General features: G+C 38.5%; 1 protein-coding gene across 2 annotated transcripts in view; it reads right to left on the bottom strand.

Annotated features, from left to right (window-relative positions):
• Window positions 1–758: 758 nt before the first annotated feature.
• The window catches only part of NR5A2 (nuclear receptor subfamily 5 group A member 2), a 93,722-nt gene continuing 72,291 nt past the window's right edge, over window positions 759–22,189 (bottom strand). For both annotated transcript variants that reach the window (XM_086462580.1, XM_086462582.1), the window contains exon 8: window positions 759–1,006. In XM_086462580.1, the coding sequence (XP_086318706.1) occupies window positions 759–1,006 (248 nt within the window). The remainder of the gene's footprint in view (window positions 1,007–22,189) is intronic.

Below are 22,189 nucleotides of genomic sequence, written 5' to 3'. Positions count from 1 at the left end.
TATTTCTCTTAGCTGTTTAATGGCTATCCGATAACAGTAGCAGAAGAGGGATACTGCCTGGTAGAACAACATGAACACGTGACAAAACAAACTTCAGAACATAGTGAGAATGCCAAGCTAACTGGACAACAGACTTCATATTAGCGATTTGCAGGCCTGAGAGACTGGCAGTCAAAACCAGCCTCTTCGGATTTGGTGGCGATACTACATAGCACGTGGCCCACGGCAGCTCTCTCTTACAGATTGTTGAATGGATGCCACATCATTTATCACAGAAGAAGTAAGTGTTGGGTCCTTGGAAGGGTGACAGAAGATGCTATAGATGCAGTTTTGCATCTATTATAACTGTTTTAGAAGTCCTGCTATACAGTGGAGGAATTTAGTGCACTTGAATTCCCCACTATCTTAGCTTGATAATATGGATCAGGTTTTTTTTCTCCTAAGTTTCTTCATATTGACAATCATCAGAGTTAAATATACAAGAATCATTCTGTCCTTTTTCATGTTGACATTGGTGATAGTATCCACTTGTAAGTTCACTCCAGTATAAAGTCCTATATAGATTCCTTTGGGGATGTGTAGCATATGATTCACAGTTTGCAATACAAATACCCTGATACATCACTTATTTACTATTAGTATTTGATTATTATACCATTTTGCAAAGTCTTAAAACCACGTTTTAATTAGTGTTGCTTGGAGCAGTTCAGAATATATTTCTTTTTTTCCTTGAAAGCAGAAGCTCTAATGGGTATAATTTATGCTCTCTTTGCATGCAGCATTTCAATGAGAAGGTTATTACACGGCACATCCCCGTTCAGGTGTTTGTAATAGAGGTATTCTTCGGCCTGCATACTGATGGCCCGGATTTCTGGTAGTCGCAGGAGAAGCTGCCCAAATTTGTCTGTTTGCTGTGGATAATTACACATTGTGTAGTCCAGCAGAGCAGCATTCACTTGTTCCTGAACACCTTCCACAAGCTGGAAGTTCTCAAGATTTTTGACATCTGAATGATAACAAAAAAAAAGTAACAACAATTCAATTGCATTTTAATTCCTGTTTACGAAGGCAGTGTTTCACTAAATGGAGGGTTGTGTTTTTTTTTTTTTTCCTCCTGACAAAAGCATACTTTACAAGCTGCTGAATATTCAGTGAACCCTTTTGCCAACTTTCCTGGGAAAATGATCACAAAAGAGCTTTAGCGGAGTGTCTTGTTGAAATTCTGCATATACCTCAAATCAATTAGACACCAATGGAGTCTGAGCAAGGTCAGCTCTTTTCATAGCTTACAAAAAGAAAGGTTGAGGATTCCTAAAGTAGAAGACCATAATATATTGCTAGCAAATGAGTCCCAAGAGGAAGCCCTATCTTTAACCTAGTATGTTATACAATTCATATAATTCTGTATTAATTTTTCTGACCCAAGGTGAAATCTGTGTCCAGGGTATGATGTAGTTAATTCTAATAAAAAGTGACAGGGTTCTTGTTTCTGTTTGACATTTTCTAAATGATTCTGAAAGCCTTTGACTTGTCTAGCCTATGTTAATGAACCATCTGGTACACTCCAGTGACTGCCAAAATAATCTTCCCTACTAGAAACTCTCTAAAATATATATTTCACTGACTAATGATCTTTATAAAATGAAATCATTGTCCTTTGGGTGGAATACCAGATAAGAATGGTGCCCTTTAACCTGAATATGGTTTCTGAAATCCAACACTGATTTTTTTTTTTTTTTTTTTTTTTTTTGGTATTGTACAACAGGGGCATTTACATCAGTACGGCAGGTACAGTTTGTTCACTCTGCCTCTGTTTGATTATCTTCTATACAGCAAGTTCAAGCTCTGGAAATGCTGGTCAGAGCATTTGCCAGTATATTAACTCCTCATTATTTGCTTCCCTGCGTAAAAATTACTCTGATGGCACTGTCTTTCAACGTGTCTGGAGAATGCAGAAGTTATTCTAAAGCTTGCAAATTAGAATGCTGCTATAATGCAGAAAGAGTGAAGTGATCAAAGTGCTCTTGCTGGGGGAACTTGTGTTGGTTGGTGTTTGATCATTTATACCATCAGTAGAGTACTGTAACAGTTTCTTGTAATGCTAAAGCACGGTGATACTAAGTATAACTATGCTGCTAATTCACTTTGAATAAGGACAAATCTGCTCTTCTGTGGATGTTCTTGGAGCACAGAAGATGGGGAATTTGGCAGAATTTGGTTCATTGTAAATGCCAGCCTTTGATTGGAGGGGAAATGAGCGTTTTCCTTTACAAAACAGGAACACACGTTGGTCCCCCTATCCATCAGCAGCCTGAGAAGCTGCGTAAATTGGGTCTCGCTGCACCTTTTCCTAGCAGTGCTTTAAATAGAGCAAATACTGGTTCCTGCACATAACTGTATGCTGGAACACGAGGGAAATGGTTGGAGGAGTCAAACATTTTCTTCAGGACAAGAGGATAGGAAGGATGCCAAGGATTGCAATGGAAGCCCAGGGTAGCGCACACAGCCTCCAGGGCCCGAGCGACAGGCTTTGAGCAGGACCTCTCTGGAGCGTGCTGGCTGCACCTCAGGTTCACACTTGCATGAGCTGGGGTGAATGTTTCCTGCTGTGGTCGTTCCTGCCTGCCTCTTTCCTGTCCCAGTTTCACTGTGGATATGAAGCTAGTGGCTCCCGGATTTGTTTGGGAACTAGGGACGCGACCTCCTTCCAAATTTTCCTAGCTGGCTGAAGGCACTTGCTAGCAATACTTAAATTATGATGGCTGTCCGACAAGAATTGTCTGAACTTTGCATTATCCAGAGTGAAGAGAACTGGAAACTTCAAAGCTGCTATGCCTGGTCCCTTAGCTATTCAAACTCATTTATCCAGTCTTTTTGCCAGTATCTCTGGAGATCTGTGGATAATCATGTTTTCACATATTGCACTGGACATTTTCTTACACAAAATATAGCTGTTTATTATTTTACATACCTACATAAAAATCCCAAGGTAATTTGTAGCGAGTGTAACCTGGTTTAAAAATTGGGTGTTCTAAGCATATTTTATAAAGTTAAGAAAGGAACAATATCAACTATCACAATTATTTTAAATACGTTGCTTTCAGATGCAAAATGCAATCATGAATGAATTGTTAGAACACAAGAAATTCCCACAGAAAACAGGGACTATGCTGGAGATTAAGCTGTATTAAACAGCAAGATAAAACATGTAATGATTTCAGAATCAGTATTTCAAACTTTTTTCCCCTGTTGTGAAAATAACTTTAAACATCAAAAATTTTAGAAACTGTTAGCTGATTCAACCCCCTTTAAATTCAAAGTGCATCTTTCTGTTGCTGTCTGTCTGTTTTGAATCACGCTGTGAGGTTAAATTGTGCTGACTTCTTGGAAAACCAGATCCATTCTTATTTTTACTCTCTGTCTAAATGCTACTGCATGGAATATATATTTATTTGCAACATCACAATATCAATTTTTATAAAGATTAAGAAGAAACAAAATCTGAGAATTGCAAATTTTCTGTATTTTCCTGCAAAAGTGGTGAATTCAACATATGTTTTAAAGAGATGCATTCTGTCTTCAGCTGTATTGATATCATAATCCAAGTCAAAAGGAGGGATAATATTTTATCTATATTACCCCCATATACAGGATTGGTGGCTGGCAGTAAGATGGTGTATAGGTGTTCCTATACGCTTGTCAGCTATGTGGCCTAGCTGAATTGCATAGAAATCGCAGAACTACAGTGAAAGAAGGTCTATGTTGGTTTTTTTTCCTCATCTCAGTAGACAGTTCTTTAAATACTCATATATGGCAACATAAGCACTGAAGTCAGATGCAAAAACAGGTCCAATCCACACTAACAGTAAACAAAAAATAGTTCTGGGGCTTCTGTACCATGTCCAGTCTGAGGAAATACTTTTAATTTTTCCTCTATCAGATTCTTAATATTTGTGGTAAGGCTCAGTGCTTGTAAACAAGAGGTTATTAGTTAACTGGTGCAAATATGTAAAATTTTCCTGACTGCTTCTCTACTGAATCAGATACTCATAGTCCAAATGATTACAGTTTAGGACATCACCACACAATTCATCTGTATGTAGATCTTTCCAGAACTGCAATCATAATGGTGGGGATGTAGAGGCGGCGTGATGATCGATTGTGTATTTTGGAGTGAGTCTTCATGTAATAACTAAGATTTTTGGATATGACTTTTGATAAGTGCTCTCATTTTGTACATTAGTAAATGCTACAAGTTGAACAGAAGGAGAGAAGTCAAAGGATATGTGCTGAGACCACTGTGTAAGGTTCTGTTGTCACATCTCAAGCTCTCATATGATGTATTGTATACTGTTAAAAACCAGGTTTGCTGAACACATAGTTGCAATATAAATTACATAGTTATTTTTTGAGAAAGAATCACAAACTCTAGCTCTAATAAAGATGAATAACAACAATGGAAAACATGTGAATATAAAGTTATTTCCAGTAGCTGCAACTTCTGCAGGTAGAACAAGAAATGCTCTACCGTTTTCACTTCTGGTACTTAGTATTTAGCTGATAGCGACACAAATGTTATGAAATAACAACTTTGGTTTGTAAGTAGATGGTTTTCCTGTGCTTTTGGTTTGTTTTTGTTCTTGGTATTTATTATATAACTCTGGTTAAAGGTACGTGATATAGTTTTCCAAGTATTTCCTTTTTGATAAATATCCTTTGAATGCTAATGAGTTAACTTGGTGAAACATCAAGCAACGCTGGTGTAAGTCTGTTGAAGGCAGTGGTGTACAATGAGCATGAAATCTGCTACTGATGTGTGCAGCAGACCCGTCTTTTACATTTTCATGTAATTCTTCATTCCTGTCTGGTTTTTAGAATTGGAATGTCTCTTATCAATCTTTACATCGGTTAGTAACAATTTAAAGTACACATGTTTAAGCTTAATGCAAGAAATTCTTTTCTGAGGTTTAGATGCTTGTAAATTAAATGAGTAGGAATAGGTCCCCCCCTCCCACCCACACACCCTTTAAATCCTAGCAGCTAGAAAAAGTGTTTTGTGTTGCTACAGTAAGTATCAGTCTCTTATCTCTTCTACTTTATTCACTCAGGGACTAATTACCAACTTTTTACATGAAACAGCCTTACTGTGCGCTCACAGTGGGGCGCACATCTTTTTCTATCCTTATTGGAAAGTAAACCCTTAGGTCTTCTGGAATATATTATATGTTTTATAAGAAATAGCAATTGCTTTTCTGTCAAACAAAGAATTTTTGTTCTCTATAGCTTACTTTTGACGATTAAGACAAAAACAGTATTATAGTATGTCAGGATCTGCTCTGCAGTCACTGTAAAGGTCTGCCAGAATTCCCAGAAATCCCCCCCCATTTTGATTATTTTCTGCATCTGCTATAAAGCTGTGCGTTAAGCTGAAACTGTGTGCAACATTCAGCCCGAGGAGAACACTTTTGCATATTTTCCCCAAAAATGGGTCTGGTCTTTAGAGGGGAAAAATATTTAGGTTTCAGAGAGATTTTCTCTCTCTTATATTCCAGACATGAAATACTGAAGATTTGGTGGTCTGCTAATCTGTAGAGAGCTTCCCTTGGTTTGGGAATTTTGAAAAGAAAAATGAAACAGAATGAGAGATTTAAATTTGAAAACCAGTAACTCCTTAGGAGCAGCGTAAATATTTTCCAAAGAAAGCGGGTTAAATTTTACTGCTCGCGTCTTTTGTCAGATACCTTTTCTACATGAAGCAACGAAGAGGCGCATGCACACAGCTCAGCAGCCTCTCTGCATTTTGCACCATTGCAAGTCCTGGTATTGCAAGGATGGAATAAGGTTGGTGTTTAGGCTTCTCCTTGGGGAGAAATTTCTCACCTTCATAAGGCTGGAAACAGTCTTACAGATACTCCAGGCAGTAGGACTCGATATCAGCCCAGGGTTGAGCTTCCTCACCCTGAATGGCCTGACAAGCCCCATCATTTAAGGACTTTATTAAAACCCAACCTGTCCTAGAGCTTAGTAGCTCTTTGGAATGACTGTTAAACATGTAGGTAAAATATGATGTCTTTCAAACTCTAGTGACAGTATTTTTGGCCAGCATGGCCGTCAGGCTCACCCTCTGAGAGGTTTGTCTATTCTTTCCAGACAGACCGCATGGCCCAATGAGCAGTATTGCTTCTGCTTCGAAATGTGCTGTTTTATCAGGGAAAGCTACAACGTGCCTCCTCAGCCCAAAGTCAGGGTTCCTGTCAGGGGCTTTGGTGTGAGGCCAGTTACCGTTTGACCCTGAAGATGGTATATTTTAATTCTGATGAAGGTTTTTCCCCCAGAATAATTCAAGCAATGGGGACTACCCAGATGAAGATGACATTGCCAAACCTTCCTCTAGTTAAACACAGCTTTTTCCTAGATTCTTTGCCCACTTTCTGCTAGCCTTGCAAACCCTCCATCGGCAGGGACTTAAAACATAGGTAGATCTTGACATGTGATAAAAAAATTTTTGAGGGCAAGCGTAGTAATGGTTGATAAAGTGCCAATCTCTGAAAATTACCCACAATTCTCCTTCATTGAAACTAATGGCAACAACAGCAGTTCCATATAGCACATCTGTCACAGAGGCAGATGTATGCCATTCTATAGCTAAGCCTTCTTGACAGACAAAATGCTATAATGAAGGAAGATTTATAGTAAAGATAAGCTTCTTACTGCAAAATTCCCCTCAGTTTTATTACAGCAGGGTTGTGCTGAATATTATTTACTTAGAAGTCATGGGAAACAATTTTTGATAGATGTGTTTGTTAATCAGTGGTAAGGCACTATATTTAGCACTTTCCAAACCTTGAAAACCCTTTACATTATAGCAGCAGAAACCCCTTTTATTTTCTTAAGGCTCCCAAGTGCAAACTGAACACACAGAAAACTTTTCCTGTCATTAGAAGGATTCTTTTTTGGCAGTGGTTAAGCCATCTGTAACAGTGCTACGAACTCTGACTGTTTATTAGGGTCATAAAGTAATTTTCATTTTCAGTCGAACATAACATCAGATAATAGGCATATTGTTTTGAAAATCTTGATTAAATTCTTCTATAGCAGTGTATTTCATTCACACCTAAGTACTGGGCAAAATGGTATATATTTTTTAAGCGAGAATAAAATGCTTATGAGAGAACAAGCTGGAATTCTTAGTCTGAATCCGATTTCATCGCCTCAGTATTCAATCTTGATGGATCTTTGGTTTGTTTCAGAACAACTCAGACTCAACTAAAACATCTTTTGATATTGCTTTACAGTGATAGGCTTCTTTCTAGTGTTGTTAAGATACTACTGAGAATATAATCTGGTGTCTGTTATGAACCATGCTTATCGACTTTTGTGAAGAATTTTATAATTGCTTGTGCTACTGTTAACTCTGCAATGGAAAGGGAGATATGGGGAAATAAGCTGGATTCTTCCCTTTGTGCAACTGTGACATTATTTTACTAAATTTCAGTTGTTTCTTTTCTTGCAGTCCCTGTAAAGACAAAGGGCAAAGCCTAATCTGATCTCTTGAATCTTTGACTGGTGTAATTACTGAGTCATCACTCAGGAAAATAAAACAGCTTGACTTTCAACAGCTCATGCTGAATTTACTGACTTGAAAGTTAAACAAACAAAATCTCCACCTGCTTCTCCTCCTGGCACCCCAGGAACCAACATCCTTATTACTTGCAAATGGGGCATATGTGATATGGTGGTCATTGAAACACAATAAAACAAGATCCTGCCAGATCTCTCTGGAGGAAGAGCTGCTCACAAGCCCTGGCCCAAAGTCCACAGCCAGTTACACCCTTAAATAAAGCCTGGTGTTTCTCACTGAGTCTCATGAGGGAAAAGCACGGCCAGGCACAGCCACACAGCCAGGGGTGTGGAAGGCCAGTTGGGATAGCTGGTTGGTGAAACTACGGCCCAGCCCAGAAGATGCTGCGACAGACCACAGGCACCAAGTCCCAAGCAGTGGTTCCACTGCTGGTGCTTCATCTTAGCCCTGCCAAAACTCCAGTACCACCTCACTTTCTTTCACTTTGTAAAGCTTCCTCCATGCCTGGAGTTGTGCCTCTGCTGATGTCCCCAGCTTGCTCCTGCTTTGGGTAAACAGTGCAACATGTTGCCTGTCTCTTGCTCATCTGGGACTGAGGGCAGCCTGTCTATAGCCTGAAGGCTTATTCTGTAGGTATTTTAATCCATGCTTAAGCATTTACTGATAGGATTAGCTTTCACAAAAGAGAGTGGCTGCTGCTTTCCTTGAAGACTTTACAGAGGAATAGGAATTTGAACAGCATTTCCTCTGTGGTGTCTTCAAGGAAATTCTCCAAACAACTGGAGTCTCCCACCATGCTGGTTGTGGGAGAGTGGCTGTTGCTAGCTACAGGCTGTTCTCAGTGAAGGTGTGCTCCAGTCTTTGGGTTGAAGCTCTGTTGCTGCACTGAAAAAAAATAACCCTAGGTGATTTAAGCCCATACTTATAACCTGCCTTTGTAGGCTTGTGGTGGGGGAACCTGCCTGGGCTGACATGGATTTCTGGTTCCTGCTTCCAGGTTTGTTTGTATGTTTGACCTAGTGATTACTTAAGGTAAATGACAGATCAATCCTAGAAAAAGCATCTCAATCTCAGTCGCTCTTTTCCAGGGAAAAATTGTGTAACCACTATCCTGTGGACCCATGGTCATATTTGTATGCCAGCACGTGTTGATAAACTGGGGCAGAAGTGATTTAGAGAAGGTCTCACTGATAAACTGAGAAAGAATGTCAGTCAAAACTCATTTGTCCTAACTTCTCACCTATTATATGTCTGGGCTAGAAATGTTTGTCTTCTGAAAATTCAGTTTGAATAAGCATAAATTAAAAACTAATATGTTAATTATCGTGTTATCAGCAGGCTTCAGAATAGATACATGCTCAAATGCAGACAAATCTACAGCCAAAGCACTAGTTTATATCACACTTACAATTACCAGAAAAAAAGTATCACATTTGATAAAAGCAGAAACTAGACTTCTGATAAGAGTTAAAAAAATTAGAATAAATAGTAAATTTATTGAACCAAATCATTTCCCCAGTTAATTTCTGAAACATCATTTCAATCTTCAATAGCACATGAACAATACAGGCTTGTTGGTGTTTTAAGGGAACTGGCTGTCGATGTCTACAATTTGTAGGGTGTGAATAGTTTAAGATGTCATAAATATTTATGAAATTCCTGGGGATGGTGATAGGGACATCATACAAAATCCTTGAAGTTATGAACTGAGGCAGAAAGAGTATTATATGCAACTTGCAATAATAGACAGTACAGTATAATGCAGACAGGAGCAAGAAATAATCTATTATTTAGCTGAGAAGAAGCTGAATGTTTAGAAAAAAAGAAATGAAAATTTTAGAAATATGTGCTTTTATCTAGAAAATATTTGCTCTGTCTTTGCTTAGGCATTTGCAACTTTTCTGAATGATTGGATTTATTGCACTCATGAGAAGCTTTCACATTATCTATCCTTTCCCTTTCTATCCCTCTCCTACTAGTCAACTACTGTTTAAAATAGGAATAATGGACTAGATTAATCTCAGAGGTATTTCTACTGCTGCCACTGGAACTATACCAAGGGGTGATATAGTGCTAAAAGAAGAAATATAAATATTTTCTGGAAAAATATTGAATGTAAATTTCTACTGAGGTTAAAACACAGAAGTGCAGCTGCCACTGAAACCCTTTTGAGTAGCAGGCTGTATCCTTTTATAAAGCCCATCTGTCTCTGCAGAGTATAAAAAATGCATGATCATAAAAAGCAGTACTCCTTAGGGGAAAAATCTCTCTGTACTAATCTTGTAGTCACTTTACAAAACAGTTTTTAATCCAAATTTGCATTTGATTTTCAGTCAGGAACTTTTGTGGTTTTTGCAAAGTTTTCTTATTCCATTAGAATAAGATATGAGGTACAGTTTGTTCAGGTGGCAAGTCCAGACTATGAATAAACCAACGTTATCATATGAAAGAGAATTAAACAGGCAGATCCAAGTGGGGATATATTAAGCCAAATTTAAGCTCCAGTAGTTGAATTTAGCCTGTGCTAGATGTTTGGTTTGCCTCAGGATATATTCAGCTTTCCAGCTAATCGACTGAGGAAAACTGCCTCAGGTATGATAAAATTTACAAGAGAGCTCAGTCGAATAGCTCTTGTTATAAATACTAGCTTAAAGGCATTCTTCTGGTCTTTGGGATCAGGACTGTATTTGCATTTAATTATTATATTTAAAACTTTTTAAAACTTGGTTAAAATATTAGAACAGCCAGTTATATCATTATAGAGGTTTCCAGATAAGGGTAGAACTTCATACGACTTTTTAAATTACTTGGTGAATTTTGTTTGGCTTTATCCTTTTGTTTAGATCCGAAGTCCCACAGGAGCAAAAATTATTACAATATATTCTCTTTAAAAGAAGGAAATACAGTTAAGCAAAGGTGTTTTAGTGATATGCTGGTCTAAGAGGTACAATACTCTGCTATGACTTTCTATAAACTTAATTGACAATTTATAGTTTTAAGTCTTCTGCACAATTTTGATACAAGGCTTAGTGTGAGACAATCAACCAATCATCTTTCAGACATTTATTTTAAAAAACTATTTTTGTTCTTTTTGGAGACTTTTAAAGACATGATTTTACTAGTTTTATGTGCCAATATTTGCTCTAACAGGATTTTCTTCACTGAACTAGGTTGTATCAGTGGAAGCTGATTCTAGTTTAGAAAGAACATGAAAAAGATAATCACCTCTGCCTGTGTAAGATATGAGAAGCGGAAATCAGGAAAATAAATATTTTCTTATATAATTTTGTTGAAATAATACAAAGCAAAATGCATTCATTTAATTGCTCAGTGCTGAAACAGGACAGTAGAACTACAACAGAAGCAAATAATGACTCCTATTAGCCAAACATTTGAATTTTACTATTGTTATTTAGAAGAGGTAGACTCTACTTTGGGCAGTTACAATTATTTACTGTGTAACTGTAGACAGCTCATGAAACCACTGATGGGATATTGAAGCCATCGTCTCTCAGATGCTATTTCAACTCCCTATCACATTAGCATTGACAAAAAATTTGCCGGCTTAGATGAAAAGTGACGATGAGTTTTGTCCCATCATACACAGATGTGTATCTGTCATCAGATCATTACCATGCCTGACTGCAACAGCCCATGAATTTGCTTAAATGCACTGCACCATGCACCGGTGCTCCTCACTGAGTGACAGCAGAACTGGTGGCCCTGAGGCAAGGCTTCTGCCCCATCCCCCTGTCCCCCTGGCTGGCCCAGGCCACGGGGCCTCCTGCTAGGTGGTGGAAAAAAGAAACACTTTGTTCTTCTGTACTCACAGTCTTGCTTTCATGGACAGTAAACACAATTAAGTTAAGTAATCATCTGCTGCAGTATTTCAAAGCATATTGTTGCTGACATTGCCTATTGATCTGGGTGGAAGTCGCAAATTTCATTTTTTACTGTGATGTATGTCTGCGCTTAGCTGTGGAAGTGGTTTGGCAAACGAGAGTGACAGAAGCCCAAATGGGGACATCTGCAACTACACTGGCATTCTGCAAGTGTCTGTGCTGGCACACAGGAAACACTGGAGAGGCACCCAGATGTGTGTCAGCCTTTGGACTCTCTTCCCAAAGACTTTGCTGTGTATACCACTGTTCTTCGTCCTCATTGCTTACACTTTTAGGCATACAAATATGATAGCTAAAGAAAAGCCCACCTGAAAGTCCCACTGGCAACATGGTTACTTGTCAGTTAAGCAGATAGGGTGAAGCGTGGAACAGAGGAAGTACCCTTACACCTGCATTTCAAATATGAGGCTTTTAGAAGAGAGTTTTATTTCTCAGCTACCTCTGATTTCTTGACAAGAAACCCTGATCAGAAAGGGCTGGAGGTTCTCAGGGAAGGTAATGCCTCAGCATATTTTCAACATTTCAATTGCTCAGTAAGGAATGGCAGAAGTCAGTCAGGTGAACTCCAGATTTGTGTTCACTGCTCAGCTCGGACTCAAATATTTGGTCAGATATGGATGAGATGTTTCTGTAGACAACATAGTCATAGGTTTAACATGAGGAGCATGAATTAAGGGGCTCCAGGTTCCCATTAGCCTCTGGCTGGAGCTGCCCCTAATGCAGTGCCAAAATCCTCATGTTCTCTGCACAAGGGCAGAGATAGTTTTTGGTCCCCTAATGCCACATGCCAGATGCAGGAAGCTAGTGTGCCTCTGGCACTGCACAGTGTCTGCTGTGGTGATCTGCAGCAGGGCTCAGGAGCATGAGGGAGCTCAGCCTCCTGCAAAGTGATGTTTGCACTTTTCCTGCCCTAGCTAGGCTCACCCCACCAGTGACATACATATCCTCAGTGTCCCAGTGATGCTCTGCTGAGTCCCTTGATGCTTCATTGAATTAGACTGCGGATTTTGCCGTTATTGCTTAGGATCTGGAAGGATTTTTGATTCTAGATCCACCTCCATCTAAATCAACACTCATTGGATTAAGGTTGGTTCTAGCTAGATCTTACTGTACTCTTCAAAACAGGGGTGTTTCCCCACCTGTAGCTATTTTTTTACAGACAGGACTGTGAATTGCCGTCTGGAATGGAATTTCCATTCTATTTTTCATTTTATGGTAAGAGTTATGTGAGTTAGTATCATGAAAATTGTAAAAGCAATTTACATCTTTTACTTTAAAGGTTAATTTTCCTGAAACTTATGTCCAGGCCAAGAAATGGTGCTTTCCTGTAACCTTGTGGCCATGGCAGACATGGATATGTATTTGTCAGGTTACAATTCACGTAAGTACACTTGTGCATCCTTGTGCTTTAGTCTCTCGGAAATGTGCAGGCTTTCAGATCTAAGGTATTCAGCAACAAACCATGCATTTATAGCTGTAAATCACCATAGTCTCAAAATGCCAAAGCAACCAAAGTAACCCCTGCAGCAGAACTGCCCACCTGCCCTGCAGGGAATTCTACCCAGCTGCTGGAGAAATGGCCTGAAATGCCAAATGGCCTGGACATGTTCAAGGCAATAGCTCACATGTTTGCTGTTGTTCTTGCCTTTCTTCATTTACATTCATTAATTGGAAGTTAATGTGTTCCTAGAGGCAAATAGATATATTTAAACTAAAAATTATACAATTTTTTTCCAAACTCTGCATTGAAAAGCAACTCAGTGCTTCTCCTAGTGCATGGTCCTAGAAGTACCTCTGAGTCTGTGGTAAGATTGTAGTACCTCTTTCACCTCTATTCTATGTGTGTTTAACACAGAGATTATTGGTCTATTCCCTTTAATCAAAGTCAGCTTAATTTGACTAGTAAGATGTAGAGTAGTTCAACAAAGATTAACACAATTCTTGCCACTTGTGACCAACCAAGCCTGATAAGCTCATGGTTAAGTACAGACCAGCAATACTTTATTAATTTTGATATTAATTTCCTGTGTCAGCTTCAGCTTTAAAAAAAAATACACAGATCCCAGCACAGAAAATACAAATCAAGCCTGACACCTGGAAAAAAAAAAATCACATACTGGAAAAACTTGACATAGAATCCAGTGGTGTCAAAAATCCTAGATATTTGTTGTTTCAAATTCAGACATTCTTCATTTAGACCAAAATAACAGACATTTATAGTGTACCTTACTGCTGGTGACTATTTAACAGCTAGGTGCTCTCACAGCATGGTACTCTTTATGTGCACAGTAATGAAAGTTCGCTATTGATTTTTCTGTAGCTGCTTGTAACTATTATAGTTGATACATCAATAGAAAAGGAAAGCACAATGTTTCACAGGAGGCAGAAAATCAGAGAATACATGATGCTGTGACAGTAAATCATGGCATAATCTCAAGAATTGATATATGGTTACTGCTAACTTGAAACCCATGGCTTTCTCTGAAAAGACTAGCCTATAATCGCCCAATATGTTCTAACAGAGTGACTGCCCGTAATAGTGGTAAAGGACACAACACAATGTTTCATCTTCAAAATAATGGTTTCCATAAGCCAGGTTGTTTTGTTGTGGTGGAATTCGTTTTGTGTGTTATTGCAGAAGGAGGGAGAAAGAGTGGTTTGAATGCTGTTTAGACTAATACTTAAAGGTTGTAGGAAAAAGATTTCTTTTTTTTTTTTTTCCCCAGAAAAGAGCACAGGAGGTTTTTGTTTTTTTCAAAAAAAAAAAAAAAAAAAAAGAGGAAGAGAAGTTGTCATTAATTTTTAACTTGCAAAAGTCTGCAGTTAGTTGAAAAGGAAACACAAAAGAGACGATTATTCTTGAGATCAAAATATTGGAGCTGTTTTGTCAAGAAAAGCAAATGCAGAGAAAATACATTTACCATGGCTGTTTCCAGTTCCACAGCATCCTGAAAGGGAGCCAAAGGCACGTAAGTAATTGGAAGATCTTTTAAGTGTCTGCTTCTCTCTGCTGCATTTTTGAGGGGCACAACAATCTCTGAATTTTACAGTATGCCCCATGAATTTTTAGCAGGAATATTCTTAATTGCTTTGTTCCCTCTTTACTCTCTGGCTCACCTCTGGTAGTTTTATCTGTGGTTTTAATTAATTGTGAGGGTCTTTTTTCCCCTGTCTCACAACAGAAAGGGAGGAAGAGACACAGGTAAGAGCTGGCCAGCTGCAACACAGTGTGCAGTCTAGATGACACTGCTCCCACAGTAACCTCTTAGTGATGGTTCCCTCTGAAAGAATATTTTCAGTGTGCTGTGTTGTTTTCCAGTACTTCTTTAGGGGATGTGAGTCTGATACCTGTCCTTTTCAACCTTGCTAGTGGCTCCATTCTCTAAAGCCAAGTATCTCCGAGAAGAGATGCACTTAAACAAGAGGAAAGGACTTTCTCAAGCTACCTCCCATCCAGCCTGCCTCAGACTGGGCCTGAAGAACAGTCGGTATCATTTGTTCTGCTTAGGCTATGGGTTTTCCCCCAGTGAAAGACTGGATAGCACCATCTGTCTTATCCTGAGCAGTTCACTGATCTAAATTACAATTTTTGGTGTTGGGAAAGAGGAAAGATGTTGTTGTAGTGGCATTCCCCATTCTAATACTGAAATCTTTCTCTTTCTTGAGATGAGACTTTCCTTCAACTGACAAGCAGAGGTGTGGTGCAATGTGTTTATAATATGCATCAACCCCCCCCCCCCAGTACTGGAGATTATGTTAAATGTAGGATTTTCCTTATTAATCTTTGAATAATCTCATAAAGAAGAACTCTTAAGATATCCTTAGGAGGACAGCCATGTGCAGATTAAGCTTTTGAAAGGCACATGGACTGTTTTGGGGCTTAGTCTTTCAGTTTGTCCCATGCTTGATGGCTCTGCACAAGACGAGAGCAATACAGGGAACTCCTGCTCTGAGATGTTCATCCAGTCTTGGTAGCAGCTTTGCCAGGGCCTAAGGAGTTGCGGTTTTAACCTCCTCCCCTTTCCTGCCAGCAGAAGTCATCGGGACACACTCCAAGCCACGAGCTTGGGAAAAAGTGTTTCTGCACAGTCCCCTTCTGCCTCCCAATTCATGATCACAGCTGTGTTCAAGGTTGGGCCATAAAGTTTGTTTCTGAATTTTCCTTCATTGTTTCTTTCCTGTTTGTTTCTATTTCCTCTCTCTCCACCTCTGGCTTGGCTTTGATCATAGTTCCATGGTTTCTCTTTCCTTCCTGGCCTTTTCCCCCTGTTTTCTTAACTCCTTTCCTATCTCAAGCCCTCTGGTCTCTGTCTGTTCCGCTGATCCACATCACTGCTGTCCCTTGTTTTCATCAACTGCTCTTGGATCCTGCTCTGCCCAGATATCCTATTCTCTGCTACTCTTCTTCCATCACTCTTGCAGATCCTTTCTTTCCGCTGGCCTCCTGTTTAATTCTCCTGCTACTTCTTTTCATTGTTTCCTTACAGTATTTCACCCCTCTATTTTAACTCCCTCAGAGACAGCCATTGCTTTCATTTTCTTCCAGTGTCCAATCTTGCACAAGCAGCAAAGGGATAAGAGAAAGAGGGGAATTTGGTATAGTCTACAGTGCATCTCCAATAAATGGCCGACAGCCACCCATATATAACCTTTCAGGTAAGAGCCTCTGCAATGTGTGTTTTTTAACTAGAAATACGTGAGAAACAGTTTTTAGTCTATACATTTGGGTTTAAAAAGTATTTAATAAGTTGTGTGTTACAACTGCAAACTGAATTTAGCCATTATATTCCCTTAGCATGTTCCTCATTCAGTGACACATTTAAGCACATGTTCAAGTTAAGACTATAGGGTGATCTTACTGGATATCCATTCATTTATCTGTATCTTAATATATAGCCATTTATTCCCATGTTATGCTGGGAAACTTGGCTAACAAAAGTAGATGCTGATGTTAAACACTTTTGCCAATAGCAGCTAAAAAGCTTCTGTATAATTCCATACTTCCTCTGTTACATATATAATACATTCAAATTTGCACCTTAAACATCTAAAATGTATATTAAAAATGAGACAGAAATTGTAAAAGTATTCCAAAAGTGGAGACACATGCAAACGTGGGTTATGTGCAGGTAATTTTTCCCCCTTACAGGAGCTGTTTAAAAGCCATAGTTACTAGTATTCTATAAACATATTAGAGAGGGAAAAAGTGCAGAGCACACTGATTGGGTTATTCTGAAATCCCCACCGTCTCCACACAAAGGCAGCAGTACAGAATACAAATATTGCTTGATACCCATGTTTCTAATTACTTGCAAGATTTGTATCTAACAAATATACGACCTAATTTTCTCTCAAGCGTCTAATCCTATTGTTATTTCAAAACCTTGTAAAATATGCGTTTTAGAAAAAAACAACATGAAAAGAAAAAGTACTGCTGAAGACGGTTAATCTTTTTTTTCCATGGCTTGCAGCTGTCAGACAAGCAGACAACATAAATCAGAAATGATCAGATTGGATCAAATTCATGCCTTAAATAATGCCATTGTACTCAACAGTTACATGAGAGATGAATTTGCAACATTCATTGCATTTTATGAAACAAAATCAGGATAAACCAATAGTGATTATTAAATTTCCTCTATAATGATACAGAACACTATCTCTGGAATTCCTGCAAGAATTTTATCATTCAGGACTCCTACTACCCAGGGCTGAGATGAATGATTTATTAAATATACTGGTTTAATTCTTACTGTACCTTCTAACCCAAGTAATTGTATTTTATTCCTTTTATATTATGTGGTTTTTTCCACAAAAATAATTTATCGGAAATTTCATTAAGATAGATACCTGTAAGATAGACGCTGTCCTACTTTGTTTCATACTGCTTGCTTGATGTGTGGAACCTGCAGGGGAGGTTGGACTAAAACCTGTCAGCTCACTGAAAAAGTGTTCTCAGTAGCAAATTGCTGTTTATCAAAGTCGCCACTCTGTACATCATCATTTAACATCTATAAGAAATTAAAGGACTGATTTTTAATTGTTTGGCTTTGCTATAGGTTTTGACAGATTAAGTGAAGGGAATATGTCTCTGCTTTTTTTTCTCTATAAAGCAATCAGAAAAAGCAGAGGAATAAAAGAACAGGGCAAGAGAAAATCCACTATGTACTGCATGTGCTAAAATGTTAAAATTCACTTCTAAAAATAGTCTCTCAAAAGATGATTTTTCAAGTTTTTTGCAATGCTTTAGACCCTAATGTGAAAATACAGCAATGAACTACTTTCATGTTGAGTAGTTTCTACAGGAAAGCATCAAATTTTCTCAAAATCTATTCAAAGTGTTTTAAATTAGATTCCTTTTAACAATGGTCTTTGTTATAGTGTCTGTAGATATTTCAGACAACGTTGTTTCAATTTGGTTTTACATTTACATAGTATCTTTAATACTCTGGATTTCACCACTGTTTACAAAGATAGATAACTATTGTTTTCATTTACTAGATAGGGTAGTTGAGATATCATTTAAGAGACTTCAAAGCTCCATAGTCAGTAATGGAGTCAGAAGCAGAATTAGAGACACGAGAGTTGATTTCTCTGTTGGGCAATGCTGGCTCCGTGATAGGAGAACGTCCCTCATGAGATGATTCTGAAATTAAGGTTTTGTCCATATTCATTTGCTTTACTTTCCCAGAGGATTACAGTAGAAAAGTGGAGTAGTTCTTCTAGTGGCAGAGTAGAGTAGCCTGGCTGCTTTGCTTGAGATCCAGAGAAGAGTTAAGTGTTCCAAGAGCAGACTGGCTATTTAACTGTTCTCCTGGCTCTCATCATCTCTAATAAGAGATTTATCCCTAGTTTCCAAGGCAATATGGGACATGCAGCAATGAGGGACTGTATAAGATTGCTGACAACTGCTCATATGACAAGTTATCAAATCCAAACTTGTCAAACAGAGAAAAGTTTGTAAAAACTGTGAAATTAGGAGACCCGTGCTAAATTTAAACTTCTCGCCTATGATATTTACTTTCACTTATTTGGGAACAAGAAAAGGACCCTTATAATCATCATTGTTACCTTCTTCAGCCTTCTGCTCAATGCAAGCCATAGATCTCCATCCAGCAGCTGAACATCAAGTCTATAACTTTTGATTGAGCTGTGTCACAATAATTTAGAGAAGCAGTCATCTTGATTTCAGATTTCAAGAAACATGGCCTCCATTATACCCAGAGATGAGGTCTTCCAAAAGACAGTGATCTTCACCTTTAAATTTGTGTATTTCTACTATAATTCATCCTAAACTAATATTACATAGCTAATCCTACAACTGTGATCTCATTGGCTTCCATGGGATGCGCACAGGAGTCATTGTTTGCTAGATTAAACTTTTACCAAATACCATGTTGCTTCATCATATTACATCTTAATTACCACAACAATTGGCTTTGGCAAATGGTGCTGCTAAGATACCCTTCTGAGCTCATCGCTTCCCTGTCTTTTTGCATCTTCCCTTTTCCCTGCTACATAAATTGTGTTCACTTTTAAGGTCTTGTAGCTGTTCCTCCCTTACCTATCATCAGTTATTTAGCATCACAAGGTCATCTCCTGCTTCTGACTTGCCCACGAGGCCTTCTCCATCTCCCATTCACCACCTTTCCAGACCAAGTACTTTTCTGCTTTATCTGTTGCGCCTCTCGTGCTTAATATGCCAGATCTATTTATTCACTTCATATTCCCTCTCAAAACTGCGTGACTTTTGCTGTGACTTTTGGAAAAGCCTGGGCTGTAGGTGTGCTGGAATTGTGCCTGTCATCCTTGCCTTGTCTGCCAGTCAGCGCCTATGTATCATCACATATGTAGATTGTACACTTTAAAGGAGCATTTTAAAATATCACCTGCCATTAAGGATTCCTGAAATTAGGAAATGTTAGTATTAATAAGTTTGTCACAGTGAAAAGATTGTCCTATCTAGATGTCTCATTCTACATTCTCCGGTTTCATTCCCAGGCTATCTGCAGATAAGATGCTCATTTCAAAAAGTCTATTTGAAATACTGTTAGTACAGCAAAAAATAATCAAGAATCCAAGGGGTCAGATATTTTGTCAGAAATTAGTATGTGGAAAAAACGTACTTAAATAAATCTTGGGTTTATCTATTAGTCAGCTGTCACCTAATAATAAATTATATTCAGCCCCTCCTTTGTTATAAATACGTATTGATTAGTTTTAAACTCTGAACTTTGGAATGAGTTATATCTGGTCATTGCTAAACTGCTCTCTTCACTAAGAAAAAAAATCCCCAACACCTATTATACTGCATTTAATTAAGACAAGCATCAGCTTTATGTACCATTATTTGCTTCTGCCAAGTCTCTATGGTATAAATATTGAGCAGTCACATCTCCTGAATACTAATCGATCCTTCCCGAGTCCCAAATGATTACATAAAGTTTAGGAAATGTTTCTTTGCCAGTATTATCCTCAGATGCTTACTGTAGTTAGACATTAGGGTTGAGATATGAGCCTGGATTTGACAAGTGTGCAGCGAGCATTTTGCTAAATTCAAATGTAATATGGTGAAGTCTGAAAGCCCTGGCTGAATGCTAATTGTACAGAACCCCTCGATTGCTCACTTACTGGTGTTTACCAGGTCCAATCTTACGAGTACACTTGGATAACAGAATGGATGAATATAAGAAAACTACCAATGGGTTTAATAAAACCACCTCATAATAACAGCCCAGTTAGTTATACATGTGTATTATAAATAGCATGTATATATATAAAAAAAAACAGATGTAAAAGTAGTTGTATACTTACAAACTACCGAAAAATAAAATTGGCTAGAGTGACCACTTTGAAGCAGACTGCATTAAACCCTAAGTACTGTTCCCACTGCAAGTAAGAAGTGAACACATTTGTGATTGTAAGTCCATCCCTGGATAATTGCTCCATTACCAGCCTGAATTGACTTGCCAAGGAAGACTGTCATGCAATACTTTTAGCTTCAAATTCACAGCAGCTACTTCAGATCCTGGGACTGAAGGTGCTTTGTGAAGACAAAGTGGTGTTATCTGTGAGCTTTTTGGTATCCTGTCAAAGAACCACCAGGCCCATTTTACGGGAAGAAGAATAGAGTCCCTGAAAACTACAAATGGCTCACACCTACCCAATAAGAGCATGAGAATGGCCGTGCTGGCACTCTGGATCATCTAGACCACTGTCCCATCTTTGACAGTGCCCAGGAGCAGATGCCCTAGGGAACAGCGTAAGAAGAAGAAGAAAAGCATGGAGCGATACTGCCCAGGAGCAGTCGCTCAGGCTCTGAGGTTAGCAACAGCCAGAAGTAATGGGTTTTGTATTTCATAGCTTTCAATGGATTTTCCTTCTGTTGAGTTCTCCAGGTGACTCTGGTAACCACAAAAAACTTCAGCATCCTCTACATCTTGGAGCAAGGAGTACCAGAGATGGATAATATTCTGTGTTGAAGAACAAACTCTTGCCTTTTGAGCCAGTCACCTGCTAGTTTAATTAGTTTCATTCTGATACTAAAATATCAGAAGGATGGGAGGAGGAAGCAGCTTTCTGGCTAGTTCTTGTTCTTAGTAAGTTCCCATGTTCTTTGGGCTGTGTTTTGAAAAGTTAGTGCTTATTAAACAGAGAGTGTAAAAGGCAGTTCTATATTTGTTGAAAGTATAATGTGATTATTAGGAAGGCTGCAATAAAGATCTACATGCTAAAATTTGCTAGATTATGCCTTTATGTCTGTATTACACTTAGGTGTCTATAATCCTGCATGAATTGGCTCCTGTCTAATTTTCCAGTCTTGTTTCCTGTTTTCCTTTTGGTCTGATAAAACCTCCTGCCTCACTAATTCCTCCATTTCATTCTCCTGTTCTTTTTGTTTGTGTGCCCTTAAGCACCGTAAGTACTACAAAAATTTAATCAATATTGCTTGTTGTATTACTTCCAGTTGATGCTTAGACACTTATTTTCCTATCTGCATACAGGATAACCCAAATTAAACCCTCAGTAAAAAAAGTGGAAGTAAAAATATGTACAGTCCTGTGTTTCACCATTATTTGCTGCTGCATTTTTTTCTTATCTGAAATACAGATATTTAGAGTGCAAGCTCACTGAGGCAGGAATTCTGGCTAGTCTGTAAATCTAATAGACCAATGATGTTACATAGAGTGTGTTAAAAAGTGCAATAGCTAATTTAATTTTTTTTTTTTTTTCAGCTCCAGAATGTTGCATAACTGCATTGATGTGTATTACTGGAATCAGATGAAATGGAGCACAGGCAGGCTGCTGCTCCTTGGGTGCATATTTGCAGGAGGCTCCTTCTAGTCCTACAGGTGGTAAGGGTAGAGTCTGCCTCAAAAATGCTTCGTTTCAGCCTGTTTCTTCTGCATGGAGATTTTAACAGCAAGGTTTCTTTTCCAAAAGTGCAAATGGTGGAGCCCAGTACCTCCAATACTTCGTACCATTTCAGCTCTGACACTTTAGGGAGACTAAAAGCAAGGACACATTTATTTGCTACTACTCCTGTTATTTAACAGAAACAGGTATGGAGTGTGGCAGATCTGGATGGATTTCTGCTGAACCCTTAAGTAAGTCCTGTGGTTTGTTCGAAAACTGAGTTCTTTTTTTTTGTTTGGTTTGGGTTTTTTTGTTGTTTAAGCAAGAGCCCACTGTTTGCCATCCACAG

Source organism: Leptosomus discolor, chromosome 3 (assembly GCF_034619465.1).
Source record: "Leptosomus discolor isolate bLepDis1 chromosome 3, bLepDis1.hap2, whole genome shotgun sequence".
Taxonomy (NCBI): Eukaryota; Metazoa; Chordata; class Aves; order Leptosomiformes; family Leptosomidae; genus Leptosomus; species Leptosomus discolor.
The sequence above is the reverse complement of the archived record's forward strand: the minus strand, read 5'-3'. Positions and strand labels throughout refer to the sequence as shown.